The 24569-nt window shown below is 44.6% G+C and overlaps 1 protein-coding gene across 4 annotated transcripts in view; it reads right to left on the reverse strand.

Moving 5' to 3' along the window:
• The window catches only part of STAB1 (stabilin 1), a 123988-nt gene that overhangs the window by 90768 nt on the left and 8651 nt on the right, over window positions 1-24569 (reverse strand). For all 4 annotated transcript variants that reach the window (XM_050957663.1, XM_050957662.1, XM_050957664.1 and 1 more), the window contains 14 exons: window positions 23051-23166; window positions 21223-21308; window positions 19386-19455; window positions 17901-17996; window positions 17226-17342; window positions 15711-15907; window positions 15361-15491; window positions 11180-11307; window positions 9137-9228; window positions 7019-7147; window positions 4636-4782; window positions 1839-1901; window positions 607-720; window positions 92-145 (listed from right to left, as the gene is read on the reverse strand). In XM_050957663.1, coding sequence (XP_050813620.1) covers window positions 92-145; window positions 607-720; window positions 1839-1901; window positions 4636-4782; window positions 7019-7147; window positions 9137-9228; window positions 11180-11307; window positions 15361-15491; window positions 15711-15907; window positions 17226-17342; window positions 17901-17996; window positions 19386-19455; window positions 21223-21308; window positions 23051-23166 — 1540 coding nt within the window. The remainder of the gene's footprint in view (window positions 1-91; window positions 146-606; window positions 721-1838; window positions 1902-4635; window positions 4783-7018; window positions 7148-9136; window positions 9229-11179; window positions 11308-15360; window positions 15492-15710; window positions 15908-17225; window positions 17343-17900; window positions 17997-19385; window positions 19456-21222; window positions 21309-23050; window positions 23167-24569) is intronic.

The following is a 24569-nucleotide window of genomic DNA, read 5'->3' on the forward strand; positions in this document are numbered from 1 at the left end:
TAGAGAGACACTGAAGAACTGAACACAAGTCAGTGTTTAAATATATGCTGGCCCAAAGGACTCCTATACACTAGAAACAAAGATATCTTACCGCTGCTCCAGTGTAGATGTGATGTTTCACAAGCTCCTGAAGCTTATTTATCCCCTGGGGAGGGAAATGGAGATAATAATGACAATAAGTAGATGCTCTATCTTGGCATTCAGCACAAAGAAGAGGGAACTGAAATAAAGCATTTTGGTAACCAGTGAATTTGAACTGTATGTAGATTTTTACAGTAGCTTTACTCGAAAGGTAATTTTTAAAAAATCTGCATTTAACCATATAACCAAACTAGTGATGCATTTGCCATTGCTGGTCACATCAGCATGAAAAACAGAGCTTCCTTCTGGAGTATTACAGGAACTGGGACACACTTTGCTCAAATATGGAAAGAGCAACTTCCAGCGGAGATAAGCTCATCACACGCATTTGAGTCTTTGCATAAAATTGAGTTTGCCAGTACCATTTTGGTCTAATTAACTGATCATATCCCCTTTGACACAAACCTGTCCCATGAAACCTAATGTCACAAAATGAATTCATCCAAAACACCGATGAAATCTCACCTCTGTAAAAAGATAAATAAGTCTCCCATCTCTTAACTTATCCACTCCATTGTTGCTTGGCACAAACACAGTGAAGGGTCCTGGTCCATCCAGTATCGAAGGCAGGCCACAGTTCTGCAAATATTAAACAGCAGTGGAACGAAACTTCTTAGTCTAAAACAAGGATGAGTTAGTGAAAGAAGGGCTGTAAGAAAGGAAGAAGATTCAGAGAGGCCCTGTAGTCCACTAGGGACTTTGCTACTGCTAATAAACGTATACTGAAAATGCTCAGATTCTGCTGTGATGGGCAGCAGCATAAAGTCCTAATATAGACAGACAAGAATCTGTCCTAGAAAAACAGCTGAGCCAAAGAAGCTATTGGCAGAAAACAGTCGTAACAACAGTTTAAACAGAGCTCCTGTAAGCAACTGGCATTTCACTAATGCTTTCTCATTGAAGCTTTCACACAAACCAGAATACATATACCCAGACTAATGGCTCTATCTGAATACAACTAGAGAAAGAAAAATAGAATAAAAGCTATATTCCAAGATGTGTTTAATGCATTTTGCAAATGAACAGTAACTGATGGAACGGCTGCAAAATATTTCAGAGTGTAACACTACGGGGGGTTGAACTGCTCAGGGGACTAACAACAGGATATGGAACATTTCCCTTGTAGGCCACCAGGTCAAATCTGGCTCATGAACAGGAGCCTCAGGGGATTATCATCTTAAAACTATTTGTGGTTAAGTGTCTGTATAAAATGCAACAGTGGTTTCAATCCAGTTCCTAGTGGGCAGGTGTCCACAACACAATCAAGGCTTTCATTAGCAGTCACAGCAGAGAGGACATGGACTGAATGAACCATGGAGAAGCTATTCTCTTCTCTCTCCTAGATGTGGGCCCCACTTTGGTTCAGGTTTGAAGTGCGTTGGTGGGGAAGATTGAACTGTAGCTGCCTGTGCTGTACCTGTTTTCTATGGATAAAGAGAAGACTTCCGTCCCCAGGATGTCAATCCGGCACTTTTCACCTGCACTAAAATTTTCTTATAAAGTAAGCAAAATAAAAGTGGTGACATTGCAAAAATGTCAACTACAGAAAGTCAAGCTACCGAAGCTATTTTTTTTAAATGCAGTTTTTCAGTACAAACAGCTATCCTGTTTCCTGAGTTAATACTACAGCTGTAACAGCAAACATTCACAGTCCCCCATACTGCACTTTCCTGAGGGACAGACTGAAACACCCTCACCTCCAGGATAGTTTCAAATCGACTGAAGATCTCCATTGAAGCAAGGATCTCCCCAATGGTTTTCTGCAAGCAGAGATAAAAGGAAAGGGGAAAGAATGGATGGGATTCAAGTGAGATCAAGGCAAGAACTAGAGCGCCCTTTGTTTCAAAACTTGCAAGTTGTGCTCTAGAGAAGTCATAGAATACTGTAGTTCCCATTGTATTTTTAAAAAAATCTGCCATAACTGGTTGACCAATCAGCAACTTAGACTGATGTAGTTTAGATCTGAGATTCAATCCTACACACAACAGACCCAGTCTTCAGAAGCACCATGCACATTTGTAGCTCCCACTGCTTTCAGTGCATGACTCTGCCTTTCGCAGACTGACCTTAGAGGGAGCTAACGTGCTCATCAGCTCTGCAAAGATAGAACCATATGCTTTCCCCAGCTTTTCCAAAATCAGCTCTGTTCTTGTACATAGGCAGTGAATGGCAGTGCACAAGAATCCTGTACTGTGAAAACAAGATACCTCTATACTATCTGCATATGAGAACAGAGCAAATAGACCCAAAGCAAGAGAGGAAATTACATGCATGCACACACCTGAAAACATGAAGAAAAACTAGTGCCCTTTGTTTTGGTAGGGTTGTCTGTGCAGACATTTCTGTTGTGTTGATAACAGTTATAGTGCTTTTTTAAAACACCAAAAAATTCAAAAGACTGAAATGATAATGTGCAAGGAAAAAGATAACCAAGATTTGGTTCTGTGTTTGTATAGCACTCAGCACCCTGGGGTCCTGCGGCATGACTGTGGCTCCTATGCTCTACGGTAATACAACTAATAAATAATAATTGATGGCATTCCAGAAAGTCAAAGTCTATACTGAAAGAGTGTCCCTTTCATGGGATTACTGCCCTGTGATAGTTCCTGGAATTAGCACACTAGTCATCAGAAAGTGCTGCACAACCAACAACCAGGGCTGATACAAACAAGTTTCTAGAGATAACACTGCAGAAAATAACTCATCATCATTATTCTTCATGGCACAGTGTCACAATGGGAAGGAAGTGTCCAAAGGTGCATGGAAAAAGATCATCTGCCAAGAAAGCTCTGTGTCCTGCAGTCTCAAACAAACCAGTGTCTCTCCATGCTCTGCAGCATACAGAATGTCACCACTTTCAAACACTGCTGCTTGCATGCAGGCTGGCCAGATCTACCAGCTGCAGTAAGGCAGTGCTTATTGCAGTAGGACCATGACACTAGCTACCAGTATTATCATGGTCCTCCTGTGCCTTCTGCTCCTGACAAGGCAATAACTGACACTGCGCTCTCTCAAGGCTTCTTGTTTTCCACTCATGAGATGTGGGATGAAAAAAACCCTCTCCTTTCGAAGCAGCATTGTTCTTGCTTCATCTCAGCTTTAATGGATACTCCCAATCCTTGGTCTCTCCAGGTTCCATCAAGCATGCTGCAGCAAGGGCTACTGTGGTTGATGCCACAGTTTCATCTGAGGATCTGGTAGGTGTATGTGCCGAGGGAAGGGTGCTGGGCCAGCCTTGCTATCAGGTTAATTGCATGCTAAGCAGCAGTGACAGCTGTTAGCACAGAGCTACTATGCATTTATCTGTGTGTCTAGGAACATGCTTATTCCATGAGGCAGCTGAGCACCTGTGTATCTAAGACTCAGTTCAGCTCTCACTGATTTCAGTGGGAGCTGGATCAGGTTACAAGGCTCTCTCTTTTAGTACTGTACCCTTTAAATCCTGCTACAGTATACAAGAAAATGAAAAGAAGTACCTTAAGTGGCAATGCAGGGATATTCTTAAATGTCAATGAAGGAGACAATGGACCCCGTATAAAGCCACAGGGCTTCACACAATTGATGTGACGCAATGAGAGGAGCAGAAAGCAAGATATTTGTACATATAACTGCTTTCTAGTCTAGCCACTTTGTAAAATAGGATATGCACATTTTCTATGGGCATGATTCTACACTGCCCTGCACCCTATGTGAATCATTTACATCTGTGCAAACTGAGCATAGGTTGTTACCCAAACATTACCAAAGCAGAGTGGCAGCATTTTACATCTACTTGGCAAGGGTGTAAATGGGTACACAATGTGCAGGGCAGTGAAGAATTCAGTTCTTTGTCTATGAACGCAATATAAACATACACAGGCATACCTGCAGTAGCAGCTGCAAAAATACCACTTCCAGCTAGAGGAGAAAACATCTGTGGCAGAACTAGGAATTGAATCCAGAACTCTAGAATCTCGGTCCAAAACCTTAACCAAAAGACAGCCCTTCCTTACAAGAGTGGCTTCAAGATGCAAAAATCTAAATTTGTAATATTTCCTTTTCGGGGGGCATGCTTTCAATGAAAACATCGCCATTTATATAATTCCATCTCATGGGAAAGTAAAATGTGATGGGGACAGAATTGCCCCTCATGAAAAAAATCTTAGTTTTAATATTTGTTGAAAAACTTTCACTCATTTTGCACAACTCCTCTTCTATCTCATCCATTATTAGGTCTTATACTGCTGAGGTTAAAATTCTCTAGTTATACAAAAGCCAGCACAACCCTCACTCCTGAGTCTGCAACCAGCTCTTGGAGTGTTTGTTGTTACTTCTTAACAGTGCTCTGAAACCAAGTGAACTGGATTAATCAGAAATGGAAAACAAAACATATAACATTATACATGAAACAAATGCCCCATTGATTTAAGATGATTAACCTTTGGACTGTATTTCTATAAACTGTGTCTCATCATATCCTTCAAACGACAGAAGAAAAAGGAATGTTCAATGTACCTGTGGATTTCCAAGGTTGCGAAAGCTGGTTGTTTTCCTTAGAGTGTTAACAATATGTATAATTCCATTGGATGCTGGTATGTTTGACTGGATGACAGTATACAATTCCCCTGGAAGGTCTTGATACCTAAAGCTCTTGGTGTAGGACTGGGATAATAATACAGGATTATTTCATTATGAAAAATATATCACAGGGATCTCTGAGTATATATCTGTGAAACTTCATTTGATTCAATTCCTGCTTCTGTGTAACATATGGCCATGAGCTTACCTGGGGTTACTAGGGAAAAGATAAATAAATATCATCCTAGGGACCACTCCAAGCTGTGATCTTGGACACAATCTTTGAGTTGTGGGATGTGTGGATCTGGAGGTCTTGTTAAGCCCCATTACCAAGATGGGATCAAGCCATGAAGCTCAGAATTAGACTTGCCCCAGTTTAGAACTAGAGTTCTTGTCAGGGCCAAGCTCTGCATCATACAAGGATGAATTCAGCAGAAACATGCTGTAGCTTGGATTGACCACACATGAGGAGGGACTGTGTGCATGCTTGCATGTTTCTGGGCATCTTTGGAACATGAGACCTGGCTATCACCTTCATTTGCCCCAGAAGCCAGAGAAAGGTCACTGCAATATGGCCAAAGCAATCAGTCTCATCTTACTACAAACAATGCCTACAGCTACTGCACTGAGCATAAAGTGCAACTGAACACTCTAGGGTAATTTAGAAACGTCATGTCCAGCACCAAACAGGCACAGCCACACTCTCCTGTGTTTTTCATTGTACCATACATTTCTTGAATAGCAACTCCCATCTCTGAACTCCAGTTCACATCACTAAGAGCTTTGGACACAACTAAGGAAGAGGAAGGGGAGACTTTCCAAATCAAAGACTCCTGAGTAAACAAAAAAATTATCCTTGTAAAGCACAGCTCGGATTCCACAGCCGCCAACACTGCTTTGCCCTTCTGTGTAACCTGCATATATCAAAGCACAGACCCAAGGTCAAGGCTGGGAAATTGGGAGAGGAAACATACTAATGTCTCTTGGTCAGCTATGCAAGGCCACATGGCAAAGGTGCAGGATGAAGAAAGGACAATGGATGGTGGGAAACATAGCCAACATGGCCCCGCCCAACTCCACGCCCCAAATCCCAGATACTAGAGCACAATCATTAAAATCTATTTTGTACAATGAAAAAGGGTGACTGGAAGGGAAAAGGTTCAGAATTTGTCAGCTACTAGCCCACAGGACAAAAATTCTGAAGGCAGACGTACTACATTCACCAGCAGGGACATATGTATTGTATACACTGTTGATAACCGGGGAAAGCGTCTCTTATCAGATATGCAGATTATTAAAAAAAATTGACTATTTTAAAAATTAAGGGGCAGATTCTGGCCCTTCCACCGCCTCTTTATACCACCCTAGCAGTGCACAAGGGCAATAAAAGAGAGCTGCCCCTGAGGGAATGCACACCTGGTGTATGTTCTGCTTGCAGACTCCTGCAAACGGGTATGCTAGGAACCAGGCCTAGGATGGAGAGAGACCAGAGAAATTCTGGGCGGCACAATAGCCCATAAGCAGCAGGTCCAGGCTACTGTGAGTACTGTCAGCCTCTGGAATTGCTCTAACTGAAGCTGAAAGACATCTTTCCCTCCCTCCCTAGCTAGGCCTTCTGTACTGTGCCTCTCGGGAAGCACACCACAGAGTCTGGTGCAAGGGATGTTGTTAGGATCTGCTATAATCCAGAACCAGGCAGGCTGCAATTTCCCTATAACTGTACACAAAAACTGGTGAGACCTCATCTCCTAGACAACACACTGTTCTAGGCATCTTAATTCAAGGACAATATAGATAGAGAAGCTTCAGAGAAAAGCAGCAAAAAATATCACAAAGCTGTTGGGGTAGATTTATAAGAAAAGATTACGAGAATGTAATATGAAGATGTGGCTAAAAACAAATAAGGGGAAGTACCTTTTCCAGGTATAAGTTTCTGAAGGGAAAGAGCTAAGAAGGCCAGAAAAAAATGGTTTGGGTTTATCTAGGAGTAATGGGATGAAGCAAAGGATAATTTATGCTTTGGTCTCTGAGGGAAAGTAGGGGAAGGTCCATTGCTTGGGTTATTTAAAATTGGATGCATAGCATATAGAACAATCAATATTGTATTGATAAGGAGATGTAATAGAAGACATACTAGGTCATCTACTCTGTGATTTGATTATTATATTATGGAACAAACTAAGTCCTAAACTGGTTGAAACTTGGCAGAATAAGGAAGAAAGGATTTTAGCATGAAAGTGCGTCAGGGATATAACTTTGGGCCTATGTCACAGTACCACATGAAAACAGCAACCTGGTACCTAGTACGATGTTGTGATACCTGTATCTGATCATTAAACGTCAGCTGATGCCCAGACAACGTCCACAGTGTCTTGGTCTTGACCATATCTTCCACCAAATGCTGACCAGGAATTATATGCATTTTGCATAAATGCTGGGCGATTGTGTCCTTTATGGAAATAAATCAGAACACAGGGAGAACTGATATGCCTTCCAAAAAAATAAAAGAAAAGCTTTTACATAGTTTCAGCTGTCTTTCCAGTCTAATACACATAGAAAAATACTTATAAGTTCCAGATCAGAAAGCGAAGACATTTCCTAATTTATATGCAAATCAGTGCTCATCTGCACAGAGAGTTATTCCAGAATAGCTATACCTGACTAACTCCATGGGCAGATGCTTTTATTCTAGATCAGTGCCTTATCCTGCATTAGCTTAATCTACTTGCATCCATACCTGGAGTTAATTGGGAATAGTTAATCCACTTTAAAATTCACACCCTAATTTACCCAAATTAACTTTCATATGAAGACGAGCCCTTAGAAGCCTTTTATACCAGCAGGGGAGTATTTTCACAGGTTTACATATTTTAAGGTCAGAAGATACCATTAGGATGATCTAGTCTGACTTTCTGCATACCATAGGCCATAGACCTTTACCCAATAATTCCTGCAACAAGCCAATAGCTTCTGGTTGAAGCTATTTGTGTGTGCATGAACAAGAATGAGAGTTTGATCCAAAAGCAAGTGATTTTAAGGGGCTGATCTAGAGAGAAACCTATTGAATTTGGACAAATTATAAGACTGCCCCTTCATCCAAATTCCACATCCAATGTTTCACAAGGCCTAACTCCTCATGTAAATTCTCTTTGCTTACACTGGGGCATACGTTACCAATTAATTTGAGGGCACAGCTACTCATTGATTTCAAAGGAAACTTCTGCTCAACAATGCATAGTACAGTGTGGCCCACACAGTTTTATCAAGGACTTGCTAAGTACATTATATATTTGTTAAAGTTTCCCTGATTGCAGAGTTATTTTTGTTATGCTGTATGTGTAAGAATTACATTTCTGACAAAGTCTGACAAGCCAGTTTTGGAGTATTTTTTAAAGGTATTTCATCCTTGTTTCTGAATGTTCTAAGGTAACAAGCTCTGAGATGTAACTCCAGCAGAAAGCTGGCTTAGTCTGTTTTAAATGCCTGCTGAATAACCTGCACGTGTACCTCCTATCTGACCATCTGGTAGAGTTTTTCATTCTACAGGAGAAATGGTATACAAGTGTTTCCATCTGTTTTATGGTTGGTTTGGTTGCATTTGTGACAAATGTTAAAATGAATACAATTTAATAAAACATTTAAAATGGTAGCACGAGAGGGATTTGCATGATCTACTGCAGCACAGGACTGAGAATCAGGGACTGCTGAGCTCTCATCTTGGCTCTGATACCCATCGCTTTGAGCATCATACGAAGAGGTGGCCCCAAGACACAAAACCTGGATGTAGGTAACAAATAAGCCAGAGTCTGGAGGAGTTTTGGATGCAGAGTTTTGGTTCAACCTCTTGTCTTTACAAGAGACATTTGCAACATTCAGCTCTGGGTTGAGATTCTGAATCCCTCAAAGTTTGGATCCCAGGTTCTGCTCATGCCCATCTCTAGTTAATACTTAACGTCACAGGGGCTGAGGAGTCATTCATATTTTTAGAAATGGTTTACAGTGGGATTTTAAAAAGCACTGTCACTCATGTTAATAGGAGGAGAATTAGGCCACTGCTGAGTGCTTTTGAATATCCCAACCTTAAAAAGTAAAAGGCATACCAAGTGCTGAGAATTATCACTGTGTCACAAGCAGAGATTTTTAAAAAGATTAGTGCCAGCAAGAGCTAACAGATTCAAAATCATATTTAGCGGTAAAAATATCTTTATTAATAAAGAAAGGAGAAAAGAAAGAGGGAGGTTGAGATTTTCAACCAATGCAGGGGATTTAGCATCTCCCATTAAAATTAATCTCAGCCAGAGTCTGAATTGTATCTTAGTGGAATTGTTTCTAAACATAATGCATTCCAAAGTTTCTCTCTGACATGTCAGCTACTCTTTAAAGGCTACAGAACTCAAAGCATGAAGAAGTGAGGTTACTAAAAGGGGGTGACACTTACATTGAAGTCAGTTCTATCACTATACAGTTGACGGCTTGGCACAAAGACAGTGAAAGGCCCATATTTTGTCAGTGCCAAAGAACACCCTGAAGCTGTTAAAAAACAAAACCCCAAAACAGTTACTAAGCATACAGAACATCATAAATTACCAGTTTTATTACTCCTCTTATTGGGGAAGGGGAGGTTAACACATCCCTGTGTCTTAGCCTAAAGTGAGTGACCAGAGTATGTATGGGGAACTGGATGGATCAGGGGATTGGTAGTTGGATATCACAATGCTAGCTTGGCGGTGAATGACATTAGTTAAGGGTTAAATCTTTTTGTTACCTTCAGTGGGTTTTAGATCAAGGCCTAACCTTGCATAACAGTTTCAACACTAAATCTCAGTTTTCACATGCTTATAACTTTCTGATGTGTAGGGTTGAACTTTCTTGGTCTCTGCACAAAGATGAGGTACTTCTGGGTATAGTTAGACTTTACTGCATGAATTCTTTAACGGCTTGATCCAAACCCCAGTGGTGTTGATGAGTTTTTCACTGACTTCAGTGGGCTTTGGATCAGCAGCCAAGCACCCAACTGCACAAAATATTTAGGAAAGTTTGTATTAAAATGAGCTTTGGTCGGGTTGAGGCCTAAATGTGCAGCCTTCACATTGCATTAGCACATTCCACCCCACACCTTCCCATTATGCTTATAAGAAGGACCCAGGATTTTTTTTCAAGGGAAAAGACAATACGCCACACTTACTGGAAATACAACAACTAGCAAATGCATTTACTTACACACACACACACACACACACACTGTTCCGCCAGTTGATGTTATAGTTACCAATTTACAGTTTGGATTAATTTAGTGGCCAGGTAGATTGATTATGTGTAGGTAGGAGCTGGGTTTTGTTGGCTGCGATACAATGCTTTGGGGAAGTCTTGGCAGGACGAACCCAAAGTTTTATGGCAAAGCACCCTGTTTATATAGTGTTTTTCTTATTGGGACCAATGTGTTATGCACCATCATGCTGTAATTAATTGTTATTTGATGAATGCTTGTTTTTTTAATTTGTTTTAATTAACTTTTTTAGGGAGTTATTCCATGCTGGTTTTGATTACACCTATTTTTGTTATTGATAGGTGCTTGTTTTATTTTTTAGAGTCGTTAATTGCATCTTTTACTTATTTTAAAATACTAAACCTACAAAGTGGTGACCTGAAAAGGTCTGTTACTGCCAGGAAATCAGCTCAGACACAGATTCTGGCTGTTGCATCTTTACCAATGGCCCATTAGGCCATTCCTTTTGCTTTCAGAAAGGGTGGGTGGCAGAATATGATCAAATCATACACTACACATTTAATACATGCTACATTATTATTCTTTATTTTTTACTTTAAATTATACAAAATACAAACAAAATCTACTACTACACCCCCCATGTGTGCAGAGCTCTGCCTTAGTTAAGGAGCGCCAAAGTGCACAAAAAAGTGGAAGCCTTTCATCTCTACAGCACCAGCTCAAATCCAGCCTGCTGTCTGAGCATTGTTTGGTGGCCTACATGAAATCAAGGAGGTGGATCTCCAGAAAGTCTTAGTGAACAAGTATCCAGAGCACAAAACTTCTATCATTATTTGTACCATTTTTGGACATCTTAACAAAGAGCCCAAGGAATGAATGAGTAATGAAGTACGAAAAACCATCTAAGTAGTCCCTGCTGGTTGAGGCACATGGATGGACTGATGTGGCGAAGCTTGAAGCTTATGCCACCAAGGTCTACACTTCACCTGCTTTGTGGATAGAGGACCTCAGTCACTAGGGCGGTCAATCAACATTAATACCTCTCACACAGGAATCGTCTCTGTGGTTTGTTAACATGTGCAGAGCTGGTAAGAGCCCCATCATGCAGAAAGAGTTCAGATGTTTCCTCGACACTGCCTTATCTTTTCATATAACATTAGACATCTCAGTTTTCTTTCGAGTCTTAACCATTTACTGGCAGCCCCCTAGCCCCATCTTAGCTCCATTCCCCAAAATAATTCAGAAGAGCATTACCAAACATTTTGTTTGCACTGTTTAAGTTCTTGTACCATCTTCCTCGAGTATTCATCTGAGAGATTTCACTCATGAGATTTTTGTAGCAACTTCTCCCATCTCCAATCTCTCCATCTTTGCAGACACAGCTAAAGAGTAAGATATGAGTGAAAAATAATAGTCATTACAAAAACGGTTCCTGGTATGCTTGATAAAGTCTGGATGTGTTCCATTAATATAGACTAGATAATTTGACTACATACTAATCTGGTAAAACCTAAATAAATAGCAGGGAGGAACAACATAGGAGGTGGAGAGACTTATGAGACCCATCAGATCAAATTCACCCCCCTCTGTATGAAATAGAATTAGCAATCCAAAGACACAATGTTGCAATATTTTGTATTTGAAGATGGTACCTGGGAACAGCACATTAAACAAGATACCCATTATACTGACAATTTGAAATACTATTAAAAAAAAAGTTTTGACACCCATTAACCTACTATTTCCAAATGCCAGACAGAAAGGCTGGGCTTTGCAGGATGTGCAGGTTAATAAATCTAAACTCTGGGGAACCAAGGGGGAAGCAGGGAGTGTATTCCAAAGCTGAACATCCTTCATGGACAGCACCCTGCCTGCAGCTCCCTGTTTAATCCAGGGGAGTGTTGCCCCTGATCACAACTAGAGCAGTAATACATAGTGGAGAGATGGTTTCTTACCCTGCGCAGAATCCGAACTATCAGGAATTTACAAGTGAAAATCAACAACTTAAACTCCACCCAGAAGCTTATAGGCAGCCAGTGCAAGTTATAGAGCACTGACAGAAGGTGCTTTTTGTGAGGCCTTGACTATATTAAGGCATTTGGTTTTCCAACAACTGAGCAGCTGCACTGGCAGTAGCAATAGTGTATTAGTGTAGACAGGACTCAGGCCTTTTAACCACTGTGTCATTGTAGCCAGGTGGTCACCCCGCTCCTGCAAGCGGGTTAAAAAAAACCCTGAAGAGGGCTGTGGCTGGGGAAAGGCTGGCTGGGGAAGCAGCCTCAGCTGGGGTCACGCCCCAATCAGGCAGCAGCTGGCCCTATAAAAGGGCTGCTAGGCCAGAGCTAAGAGTCTCTTTCTAGCTATTGAGAAAGACAGGCCTGGTTGTGGGGAGCTGAGCGGGGACCTAGAGTGGAGCAGGGCTGGGGAAAGGCCAGAGGAGCTGGGGAGCTCCGGCCTTAAACCCCTCAGGCTGCAGGCCTTGCTAAAGGCTGAAAACGTACTGGGATTGCAGAGGTGCAGCCCAAGGGTAGGCAGAGGCAGCAGGTCCAAACCCTCCTTGCTGATGATGAGTGGCAATTATACTGCAGTCTGCCCCAGTGAGCGGGAGCTAGATAGTGACTAGCAGTAGCCCAAGACTGAGGCAAGGTGGGGATAGAGATTGAGGGTTCTCCAGGGAGAGGAGACCCAGCAAGACTGCAGAGTACTACAGGGGGAAGAACCCCGAGAGAAGGGGCACTGGGGTCTGGGAGGGACACGGGGGCCAGCGGCAAGGTGAGACACCAGTCTGCAGAGGGCGCTCTGGAGCCTGGCGAGCTAATTCCCTGGACGACCAGCAGGAGGTGCCGCAGCAGCGAGTCGCTGCCCTGCTACAGTCATGAACAGCAAGTTGATGCACAGAAGCTCCCAGGTTAATGAGCAAGTGGCCTCATTATGCACCAATTTCAGTTTTCAGATAGTCTCCAGGTGTTGTTCACATAGAGCGTGTGACAATAATCTCACCTCGAGGTGACGGATGTAGCAGTGGGCCACAGCTGCAATGTCAGTAGCCAAGAGATGAAGTCACACCCATCCCACCAGGTACATCTGGGATAAAACACTCTTGGCCATACCTGTTACCAGCGAATCTGAATGGCCACAGTCGGTCAGGAGCTTGGTTTTACATCTCTTCCAAGAGCAGCAGCCGAGCTGCCCCTTGCACCATACCCGGGGTTCAGAACTGACTCAGAAGAAAGAGCACCATCTAAGGAACCACCCACAGCACTTCTTAATGGCCCTGAGATTCCCTTTGGAGTTTTCCAGTCCTACCCAAGCCCTAGCTATCGAGCTGTTTTGTATCTGAGCACTTGAGACCAGGCTTCACACCCAAGGTATTAGTGCCAATCTAGGGAATGTTATTTTTCTAATGCTATGTCCCAGAGCCCTCAACTTCTACTCATCTCAGTGGATTTCCAGCTCCACTGGTCCATTCAGACTGCCCAGTGTTTTCCATGAGCCAGCTCTAGGCATATTGAGGCCCTAGGCAGGCTAATGAGTTTTGCAACAAAGCCTATCTGCATGTGAAAATCTCTGCCCAAGTTCACACAGCTTTGCAGCATTCACACAGCAGCTACTTGGAATCTCAGTCTGAAAACTGCACTTTTTCCTGTCTGGGTTCAATCCAAATACCAGCTCAGCTATTGTTATTTCAGAATTGCAGACTACCACACACAGGGCAAGGGAGGAGGTTTACATGGCTCCAGCCTCGCGAAGGGCCAAATAATGGCTGCTCCAGAGCAGAGGCACTAGAAGAAGAAGAGTGAGCAGGGAGCCCTTCCTGCACCTTGCACAACCCCAGAAGTGAAGCCATAATTTGTCTGATTCGGGCTGGGGAGCACAAGAGGGAGATACCTTTTAGTGCAGCCAGCAGTGTTAATGGTGCCTGAGGGACAGCATCTGAGATAGGGCCATGGCTTCCCTTTCCTGTCCCTGCAAAAGGCCATGGCTATTCCTTTTCTACAAAGTAGCAAGGGACACTCTCACCATGCTCCCCTCCAGGGCCCAAAAGGCATTACGCCAGGGATGTTCCCAGACACTGTGGCTCAGGCAGGGCTCCCCTTTCCTAGGATAGCTCAGCCTCACATGAAGCATGATTGAGCCCAAAGTGTTTGCACTTTTATGAGCACTTTTTTCTTCTACAGGAATCGTTTTAAGGCTAGTTTTAGGATGTCTCTCCTCTGTGCCGAGCAGTCATACCCAGCACTAAACTGGCCTAAAATCTTCATTCATTGTCCTGCTAACAGGCCTACACTGGAAGGCTGTTGAAGATTCTTTCATCAAACAATCATCACAGGGCCCTGTCCAGGAGTCCTCCTGTAACATGCTGTGTCCCTCTTCACGTGTGTGCCACTAGATAGCTTATTACTGCTACGAGCTAACAAGGGCAGCAAGTTATATGTACTTGTGGTGCCTTGGCTCCACCAATATTCAGGGGCTGGGTCTCTCCCTCGGCCCCACCTGCCACCCCCGAGTGTCCCCCGGCCCCAATTTGCTGCCCCTGCTCACATCCCCCGGCCCGGGGGCCTGCAGCTCAGGCTGACTCTGCTCTGCCAGCTCCTGGCATCAACTGCCGCCGCAGAGTCCTAGTGCCCCCTATCCACTAACGGCAGGGCAGGCTGCCCTTACCCTGCCCTTCTGCCCTAGCTCTGAGCCTTTCCAACGTCTCAAACCCCTCAACCTCAGCCCCAATAAGAGCCCTCATCCCCCCCGCACCCTAATCCTCTGCCCTAGCCCTGAGCCCCCCCCACCCCAAACCTGTCATCCTCAGCCCCACGGCCCTCACCCCTGCACCCCCTCCTATCCTCAAACTCCCTCTCAAAGCATGCACCCCCTCCCCTTCACACACACACCGCCCCCAAACTCCTTCCCAGAGCCTGCACTCCGTCCCCCCCAAGCTCCCTCCCAGAGCCTTCACCCCTCACCGCTCCTGCACCCCCACCCCAGCTCAGAGCCTGCACCCTGCACCCCTCCTGCACTCTAATCCCCAGACCTCCTGCCCCCACCCAAACTCCCTCCCAGGGCTTTAACTAGGTGGGGGGTGGAGTTTGGGGTGACGAAGTTTGGGGGGGGCAGGTTCTAGGCACCACCAAAATTTCTACAAACCTGCCACCCATGCCAGCTAACGAGGTTACTCCTTTAGTTCAAGTGGCTGATGAAACACTAGATGTCCCACGTTCAACCCCTCTTACGGCCCAGGTGAGGGGCTGTCACAGCTACTTATGTAAGATTTTTATTTGTTTCAATGAATTCTTATTTTTCTTCTTTTCAAAACCCTGACCACAGCCAGTATTCCCCACTTATGTCTCTGGTTTTCCAATATTATTCAGCTCATCCAAATAAAAGCCTTGTTTTAGTTACAAAAACATGCATCTTTAATGGCGCTTTTGGGGGCAACCTACCTGGCAGTCCCATCTGGACTCATTTTACATTTTGAACTCACGTCACAGAAGTACCGCTGACACTCACTGACAGATGAGCAGCCCACTGAAGGGTTCAGGCCACTCATTCCAGGCTTACAAACACATGACGACTAAGGAAAGCAAAATCAGATGATTAAAATCTTGCAATCACAGATTGACTTGTATTCAAGAGCATCCCACAAAGAGTTTGGACGATCTATCCTTGCAAAAACAAAAGTTAGGATAACAGCTTTGACCAGTGCAATTTAACTCAGCAAGACTCGCTGGAAGAATTAGTTCCCTGGTTTTCTACTACACACAAATCCATTAGATGCAATTCTTCACCTTACCTTTCCTGGACCTTTATAGATACAGATGGTGGTATTTTCAGGGCAGCCTCCATTATTGATAATGCATGGATTGATGGGTTGGCATATCTTCCCATCTCCATGATAACCATCTTTGCACGTGCATTCATATTTTTCTGGACTGAGAGCCTTACAGACAGCTAACGAGGAGCACGGTGATGAAGTACAAGGATCCTGAGCTATATGTAAACACAAAGAGATGAGAGGGGAGCATAACCAAGTCTCATTAAAAAGCAGCACTTGAAGTCCTACATGTAGAAACCCTCTGATCCAAACATAATGGGGGATGTGGAATTTATTCAGTTTAAACTGGGAAACTTTTCGACTCATATAACCCAATGTCAGACAATGGAGATATTTTGGCTGAGGGATTTGGATGAGCGAGCTGAGCAGTTCTCATTTCATATTAATAGCACAGAAGTTAATAAGAGAAGGGTCAGAGATGAGACGTTTGGGTCTCTATCTGAACTTCTACAAACTCTGAGGGTATTTGAAACCAGAGTTTTGGTCCATTAAGGTCATCAAATGTGTAGGGTGTTTGGATCCATCCATCTCTAGATAGTAATTTATGTTTAAATAGTAGTGTCTTTTAGTCCTAAGAAAAGCAATTCATGAACATAAAACAAATTTTAAATGAAAGAGAGAAAGAGATCTCTATCAATTCCTGAAATGCAGCCACCTCTGGGGTGGAAAACAGCAGCCATTAAAGTCGCACAGTTTCACATGTCATCTAAAACTGGCACTCCCAGAAGCACGCTAACCTAGCTCCATTTTGGCACATTAGCCTAGCACAGACACAGAGAAAAAAGTGCTGTTATGGCCCAGGTTACCAGGAGTTCCTAAACATTAGGTCATTGAGGACTTCTCCATATGAACACTTAGTTTGCGGAAAGCTGGCGTATAAGCCACCCCGCACTAGCCTGTCATGCACTAACTGTCCATGGGGACCTGCTGCGGCACACAATCATTTCCTAATGAACTTGATCTATTCCCATTTCAAAGTGGAGCAGTGCACATATGGCTAGTGTGGGGTAGACTGACACCACAGCTTGCCACAAACTATACGTCCATGTAGACAAGCACAGAGACACCACAGTGAGGTACATGATTACATACTTTATTTAGCCTGGCTGCACCATATGATTATTCACACAGAACTGATTAACTCTCCAGAATCCTGTCCCAACACGACACATTCCCTCCAGCTCGCTTACCTACACAAGCAGCAGCCTCAAGGTCTTTACTTTGGTTTTCCAAAGCTCCCTTACACAGAAATCTGTTGACTTCAGAACAGCTCTTGACACTTAGTTGTGCCCAAGTTAAGGGCTCAGGCTTGGGCCCCACACATGTGGGAAAACATGGCAGCACAACCCCATTCTGCTAGAGGTGCAGCAGTGTTTGGTGCGTCATTGGCAGCCCCACACCACATGGATCCACTCACAGGAGATTGTCCTGAATATAGGATTAGGAGGATTTGGTCACAGGGAGGTGTCTTACCTTGGCATATGCTCCCACTCTTTCTATAGCCTGGCATGCAGTCACATATCGCCATCCCGTTCATCAGCACACACTGGGCCTTGTTCCCGCAGGCTACACCTCTGCAAAGGGGAAGTTCTGAAATCATAAAACAAAGGGATGGTTCCCTCAGGTGCAGCGGATGCCTCTGGATAATACAGGTTATCTGAGGAGGCCAAGAAATAATTTAAATGATTCCTGATTTAAAAGATTATTATTATTTTGGTTTCAGTAGCATGCAGAGGCTCCAGACCAAGATTGGGGCCCCATTGTGCGAGGCACAGTGAACAGCACCTGTGAATAGTAAGGAGACTGCCTATGCCAAGGAGTTTACGCTCTAGACAGATAAGGCAGACAAAGGGTAGAAGAAAGGAAGCATTAGCCTCATTGCACAGATGGAGACCTGAGGCCCAGAGAAGGCTGTGCGACTTGCCCATGATCAAAGGCAGAGTCTGTCGCAGAGCTGGGATTGATTCTTGCTCTCCTGAGTCCTCACCCAGTTCCTTAACCACAAGACCATCCTTCCTCTGCATTTTCAGACTATTTCTCCTCCTTCCCAGCCTTTCCTAGATCTCAACAGCTCCTCCTCTAGGGGCACATATATTGAGCCCACTTCATGATTTCTAAATTATTTGGGAGGGAAATGCCAACATTTACCTTGATCGCACTTCGGGCCAGTGTAACCTCCATGGCAGGTACAGTTTCCATCACCAGAGATCCCGTGGTTGCACACTCCATGCTGACAGTCACACACTGCAAGAGAAACCCACACAAGCACATACTGGAAGCTGCAGGGAACAGCCTGGGCGCTTGGGATACATCCACTAAATACACTGAAAGCTTATAAATCCAATCCAGGCTTTTAAATCTACAGTAGAGTGACCAGATAGCAACTGTGAAAAATCAGCATGGGGGGATAATAGGATATAGGACAAAGCTCCTAATATCAGGCCATCTGGACACCTTAGTCTACAGGCAACTGCTCTTTAGCCTCTCACTCATAGAGGCCAGGGCCATAATGAGGTTTTGCAAGCCAGTCTCAAAACGTGGAGGGTGCAGGGACTACGAGCGCTGAATCCCCGTCTGGGGAGTGCAGGGGCAGGCAGAACATGCCCATGGGTGGAGCATGCCGCTCAAATGCGGCATCCACACACCTTTTCAGAGATGCAGTTAGCCCTCCGTCCCCTCCTCCTCCAGTGGTTGCCGCAGTCCACCAGCTAGCTTGCAAGAAAGGCCAGGGGACAGTTAGTGTCACTAAAGATGCTATCACTCTTTGAATGCAAGCATGAGGATCTTGGCTATCCCCTATGCCAATACAAGGGTGGGGGAAGAGGGGCAGGCATAATCTGGCTCTATGAAATGCAACGTATGAGAAGCAGTGCAGGGATCTCTGCAAACGTCAAATTTATTAGCTTCATGTGAAGGGCAACATGGAGGAAGCTGAGATATGCTTTGGGGTGGGAGGTAACCAGCAAGCAGCCAGTGGGCGGGAACGGGGGTAGCAATAGATGATGTGCAGTTTTTGTTTTTGTTTTTTTTTTTAAACCAAAAACTGCAGAGAGTTGTGGGTTATGGATGCAAAGGACAGTGGGAAAGAGGGAATAGGAGAAAAAAGGGACTGATCGGAGACCCCAGGTGGGAGAGACTGAACACCCATACTAAAAGGGATGGCTGTGATGATTTTTCTGTTTATTGAATATAGCTTACAAGTGTGTGGAAAACTGCTCACCCTATTCCCAATGATTAAGGCCAACTGTGGGCTTAAATTTCCAATGTGGGCACCCTAGCAGGATGCCCAAATCCACATCTGGGAGCTCAGGAGTAGGTGAGGAACACCAGCACTGAACAAGTCTCAGTGCTGATTCCAGTGCCCAGAAGTGGGATTTAGACATTCTAATGCTGGACCCACATTACACACTTGATCCCACAGTTTCAGCATCCTCCCCGTCAGGCAAATGCAAAACAGCCTCATCCCGGAGGAGGAGAATGATGAAAAAAGGCTGCAGTTATAATTTTCAGACAGCAGCACCCGCCTCTCCACCGATCAGCCCTCCTGTGCCACCCTTGTCCACTGCATTCATTCAGCGGTACATGGGGATGTCTTTTTGCAGTCGATTTAGATTGTTCATTGCTACAGTTTACCTGATTGACAGTCAGGGCCAAACAGATTCTCATCCAGACAATCTTGGCAGGCAAAGCCGCCATACCTCCCCTAAAAGGGCAAAAAAATTTGGTCAGTCATTATTTTCTTATGATGTCACTTAGTTCAAGCTGCAAAGTGATAAATAACTCGTTACGTCTCTCCTCTTCCCCTTTTGATTTTCTGTTCATGCTCAGGTGATATAGCATAGAAACCTTTTCTTACAAGTGCCTTACCAATAGCCCTTGCAGTAGAAAGGAGAGTTGATGTAATTTTACCAGTGAGGAAACAGCAGAACAATCATGGCAGACATTGAAGAAACAATGTCCTTATCATGACTAGAAACAAAAGTACCAGTTCTCTCATGCTCTCTCTCGGAGGGCTTGATCCGCAGTTCATTCAGGTCAATGGGACTTTTTCTGTTTACTTCATAGGGCTGAGTATCAGGCCCTAAATTATTGCTATACCCAGTTTCCTTTCAGACTCAGCTGTGCTGAACCACATACATTTAACCCAGTTTTGATTTTTATCTGGCCTCTTTTTCTGCTGATCTGGAGAACATGTTGCAAATTGTGGCCTTTTATGGTCTCGCTCACAGGGCTCGTCAGTCCGTCAATGGGGTTGTGATTCTACAATACTCACAGTGTCTGGGTGAAAGCAGCAAAGAATCCCGTGGCACTTTATAGACTAACAGACGTTTTGGAGTTGCTTTTACAGATCCAGACTAACACGGCTACCCCTCTGATACTTGAGTGTCTGGGTGAGTTCTTTTATGACTGGGTTAGACCCTTCCTATGCTCTCAGCCACCAACTGGGTATATGAGGCGTGTAAGGGTACTGCGAGGCAGCTGCAGGTCTCAGCTGTGAGACCTGAAGCAAGGAAGGACCTCATAAGGCCAGGGAGCTGTGTGTTTAATTTTGCCTCATTGCCTTCTCTAAGGTGAGCTACCAGATGCACATTTAAGCTCATGTAGGAGGGGTGTCTTTCAGCTTGCTCCCATGAGACTTGTATGAGGGGCAGTACTGACCTGAATCCATAGGAGCCCCTGTAACAGCAAAACAGAAGCCTCTTGTACCCTCCACCTTCTGGAGGGTGTTTGTAAGAAGAATAGGTACACAGACCCTCACATTGCAGGGTGGACTGGGCCCTGGGGGTGGTTTGATGTGGACAGCCCAGTTAGAACTGCCCATCTAGGTGGAGTATAAGATCCAGATCCTCCAAGCTATTTAGGCATTTTGATGGGAATTAGGCAGCTAAACACTGTTGAGGATCTGGACCCTAAACTCCTTTGTGTGCACATTATTGTCAAAGAGAAAAAATAAACGTGAAGAAGTCCTGCCCATTAAGGTCCAAACACATTAGACCTTCTTTCAGCCCAAGGGAAACTATAGGACACAGCTTATTTCACTCAGGAAATGGGGAAAATCCCCCCACACTTGTCAGCTCCATCTCTTCCTAGAGATTCTTCCAAACTCTCACAGCCCTTGCTTCCTCATAGCACGTGCCTTGTACATAGGGTGACCAGACAGCAAATGTGAAAAATCAGGACGGAAGTGGGGAGTAATAAGAGCCTATATACGAAAAAGACCCCAAAATCAGGACTGTGCCTATAAAGTCAGGACATCTGGTCACACTACTTGTATAGCATGTGAAGGGGAATTCATTAGTCCTCCACAGCTGGCCCAGCCCTGCTCCCCTACAAATCCATATACTCACGGAAAGCAACTACATGCTTTCGGCCAGCCAGAGGGTTAATACCTTCCCTGCAGGACCGTGGCCTGGACCTAATACATGCATCACATGGCATGACATTTCCTCACAGTACATCCCGCACTGACCTCACAGGTGCAGGTTCCATTCCGAGTTATACCATCCAAACAGGTCCCATGGCCACTGCAGGGCTTTTCAGGTCCACCAGGGCATTCTGGCAAACAGGAGGTAGGCCACAGATTAGCAGAATCAACACTTCTCTGTCCCCGTATGCATGTTTACTACAACCATTACTGTTATTGCAAACAAATGGACTCAGAAAGAATGAAATGTCTGCCTGTAGGTGGCTTCAGTAGTGTTAACAAACAGGGGGTTCCTCTCCACTGGATCACAAATGGTTTTATTTTTCTGTTGTCATATATGACAAACATTACCCATTCTGTTAAGGACAAAGAGCTATAAAAGAGTCTAAGGAGCTGTAATTTACTTAGGCCAAGGGGAGCTGAGGACACTCAGATCTTTGCAGGATCAGGCCTTTTATTGTTAACTCCATTAGAAACAGGGAAAACCTGAATAGATTTTCTGCCAAATATTCAGGAAAGGCCAATCATGTTGGAAGCTCAATTTGAGACAGCCCCAGGCCTACTTTTCAGAGGAGTGGAGTGCCTGCAGCTCCCACCAACTCAAGCTGGAGTTGGAGTGGGCAGCACCTCTGAAAACCAGGTGCCTGGTGTCTCCAGATGTGGCCTCCAAAATGGGAGGGGGCTGCTTTTGAAAATGTTATGCTTGGCCTTTTGGGTCAGCTGTGCTCTGACAGAGTCTAGATGCTTATTCAAGCCACCCAAGGCCAAAAGCAGGCTAGATAGGCTCAGTGGTTTTAGCATTAGACTACTAAACCCAGGGTTGAGAGTTCAATCCTCCAGGGGGCCGTTTAGGGATCTGGGGCAAAAATCTGTTTGGGGATTGGTCCTGCTTTGAGCAGGGGGTTGGACTAGATGACCTCCTGAGGTCCCTTCCAACCCTGATATTCTATGAAGAAAATCTCATCACCTCAGGCCTTCTCTGGAAACGGGGAGTCCTTTCTATTTTCAACTGGTCTGGCAAGAGTGTGGGATTTGCCTCATGTAACTTAGGCCATGTCTATATGTACAACGCTGCAGTGGCACAGCTGTACCAATACTACAGTGCGTCTGGTGAAGATGTTCTATGACGATGGGAGACAGTTCTCCCATCAGCATAAAAAAACCCATGCACACGAGTGGAAGGAGCTTCTCCCACCGACATAGAGCTGTGCACATGAGCGTTTATGTTGATGTAACTTATATCACTCACAGGGTGGTTTATTCACACCCCTGCGTGACACAAGTTATGCCGATACAGACTGTATTGTAGACATAGCCTTAGTAATTCAGCTTCTTGGCCTCACTACAACCAGCAAGTGTTAAAACAATAGGAAATGAGTCAAATATTTTCAGATTCAAATAGCTTGGTCTGAAATATAACTGAGGATTCAGATTGGTTATTTTCACTCCTGACTTGAGACTTCATGTGGTTATAGTGGCTGTAGAGGCAACGAACTGCAGAGTATATAGGGGTACTGAAGTTCCCGGAAGGAAATCTCTTTTTCCTTGGAAACTTTCTTAAAGAAAAATTCTCTTTTAAAACTTTTTTTTTTAAAATAAGAGTACCTTCTTCATAAGGGAGTTTTGCCATGAGTCAAAACACAACAGGGCTCAAATCATGTGCAGGGGAGAAGTTCCCTTCCCAAGACCTTCAAAATTCCCTATATGGATACTGGAAATCTTGGGATCCTGTCTAAGTGTCTTGGAAACATGAAAGAGAATCCTGAAAACAAATCACTCCTCATGGAGTTGACCTGCAGGACTGGTAATTCTAGGGAAGCACTTTGAACTGCCTTGACCTGTCAATGGCTGGAAGGACCCATGAAGAACCTACCATAGCACTCAGTACCCCAGAATCCCGGGCAGCATTTTTTCTCCTCAATTTCCTTCTTACACATGTGACTGCACCCTAGTAGGGAAAGGGTGTCTTCTCCAAGATTTACTGTGTATCTTAAACAGAAAAATCCAAGATCAGTGATTGTAACAAACAGTTTGGGACCCAACCTATTCTGTATAGATTGGACTGGATAACAGACTGATCAGGACAATGACGGAGATTTCTGAGCTGCTTTTTGATCCATATGGAGTAAACTGTTTGAAAACCACTCCATATGAATGAAGAGTGCAATACACTGTCCTGGGGCATGGAACCACAAGCACAACCCAGGCTTAGGAGGTTATATTATGCAAGGCTCCAAATAATTCATTAGCTTCCAAATACTGGATCAGATTTTGAGTCCTAGTCTTCATCTTCAAAGCTCTGAAAGAGCTGTGCTGTCTCCAAGACTGACCCTCCCTCCCTCCCTCATATTTGTAATCCATGGGAAAAGACGGTTACTCACCTTTGCAACTGTTGTTCTTCGAGAGGTGTTGCTCATATCCATTCCAATTAGGTGTGCGCGCGCCACATGCACATTCGTCAGAAGATTTTTACCCTAGCAACACTTGGTGGGTTGGCTGGGTTGCCCCCTGGAGTGGCGCCATTATGGCGCCGGATATATACCCCTGCCGACCCAACGGCCCTTCAGTTCCTTCTTACCGGCTACTTTGACAGAGGGGAAGGAGGGCGGGTTTGGAATGAATGTGAGCAACAGATCTCGAAGAACAACAGTTACAAAGGTGAGTAACCGTCTTTTCTTCTTCGAGTGCTTGCTCATATCGATTCCAATTAGGTGATTCCCAAGCCTTACCTAGGCGGTGGGGTTGGAGTGAGATGTTGCAGAATGAAAAACTGCTGAGCCAAATGCTGCATCATCTCTGGACTGTTGAACCAATGTGTAATGTGAGGCAAAGGTGTGAATCGATGACCAGGTAGCTGCCTGACATATTTCCTGGATGGGAACATGGGCCAGGAAGGCGGCAGATGAAGCCTGAGCCCGGGTAGAATGGGCAGTGAGGTGGCTAGCTGGAACGTGAGCCAGATCATAGCATGTACGGATGCAGAATGTTACCCAAGATGAAATTCGTTGGGATGAGACTGGTAGGCTTTCATCTGGTCTGCCACAGCTACAAAGAGCTGAGGTGACCTTCGGAAGGGTTTTGTTCTCTCGATATAAAAGGCGAGAGCCCTGCAAACGTCTAGGGTGTGCAGCTGTTGTTCCTGACGCGAGGGGTGCGGCTTCGGAAAAAAGACTGGGAGGAAGATGTCTTGATTGACATGAAAGGTGGACACCACCTTAGGGAGGAAGGAGAGGTGTGATCGCAGCTGTACCTTGTCCTTATGGAATACCGTATACGGGTGTCCGCTGTCAAGACCCGAAGCTCAGATGCTCGTCTTGCCGAAGTAATAGAGACGAGGAAAGCTGTCTTCCAGGAAAGGTACAGTAGCGAGCAGGTGGCCAGTGGTTCAAAAG

This window comes from Gopherus flavomarginatus, chromosome 6, assembly GCF_025201925.1.
Source record: "Gopherus flavomarginatus isolate rGopFla2 chromosome 6, rGopFla2.mat.asm, whole genome shotgun sequence".
Taxonomy (NCBI): Eukaryota; Metazoa; Chordata; order Testudines; family Testudinidae; genus Gopherus; species Gopherus flavomarginatus.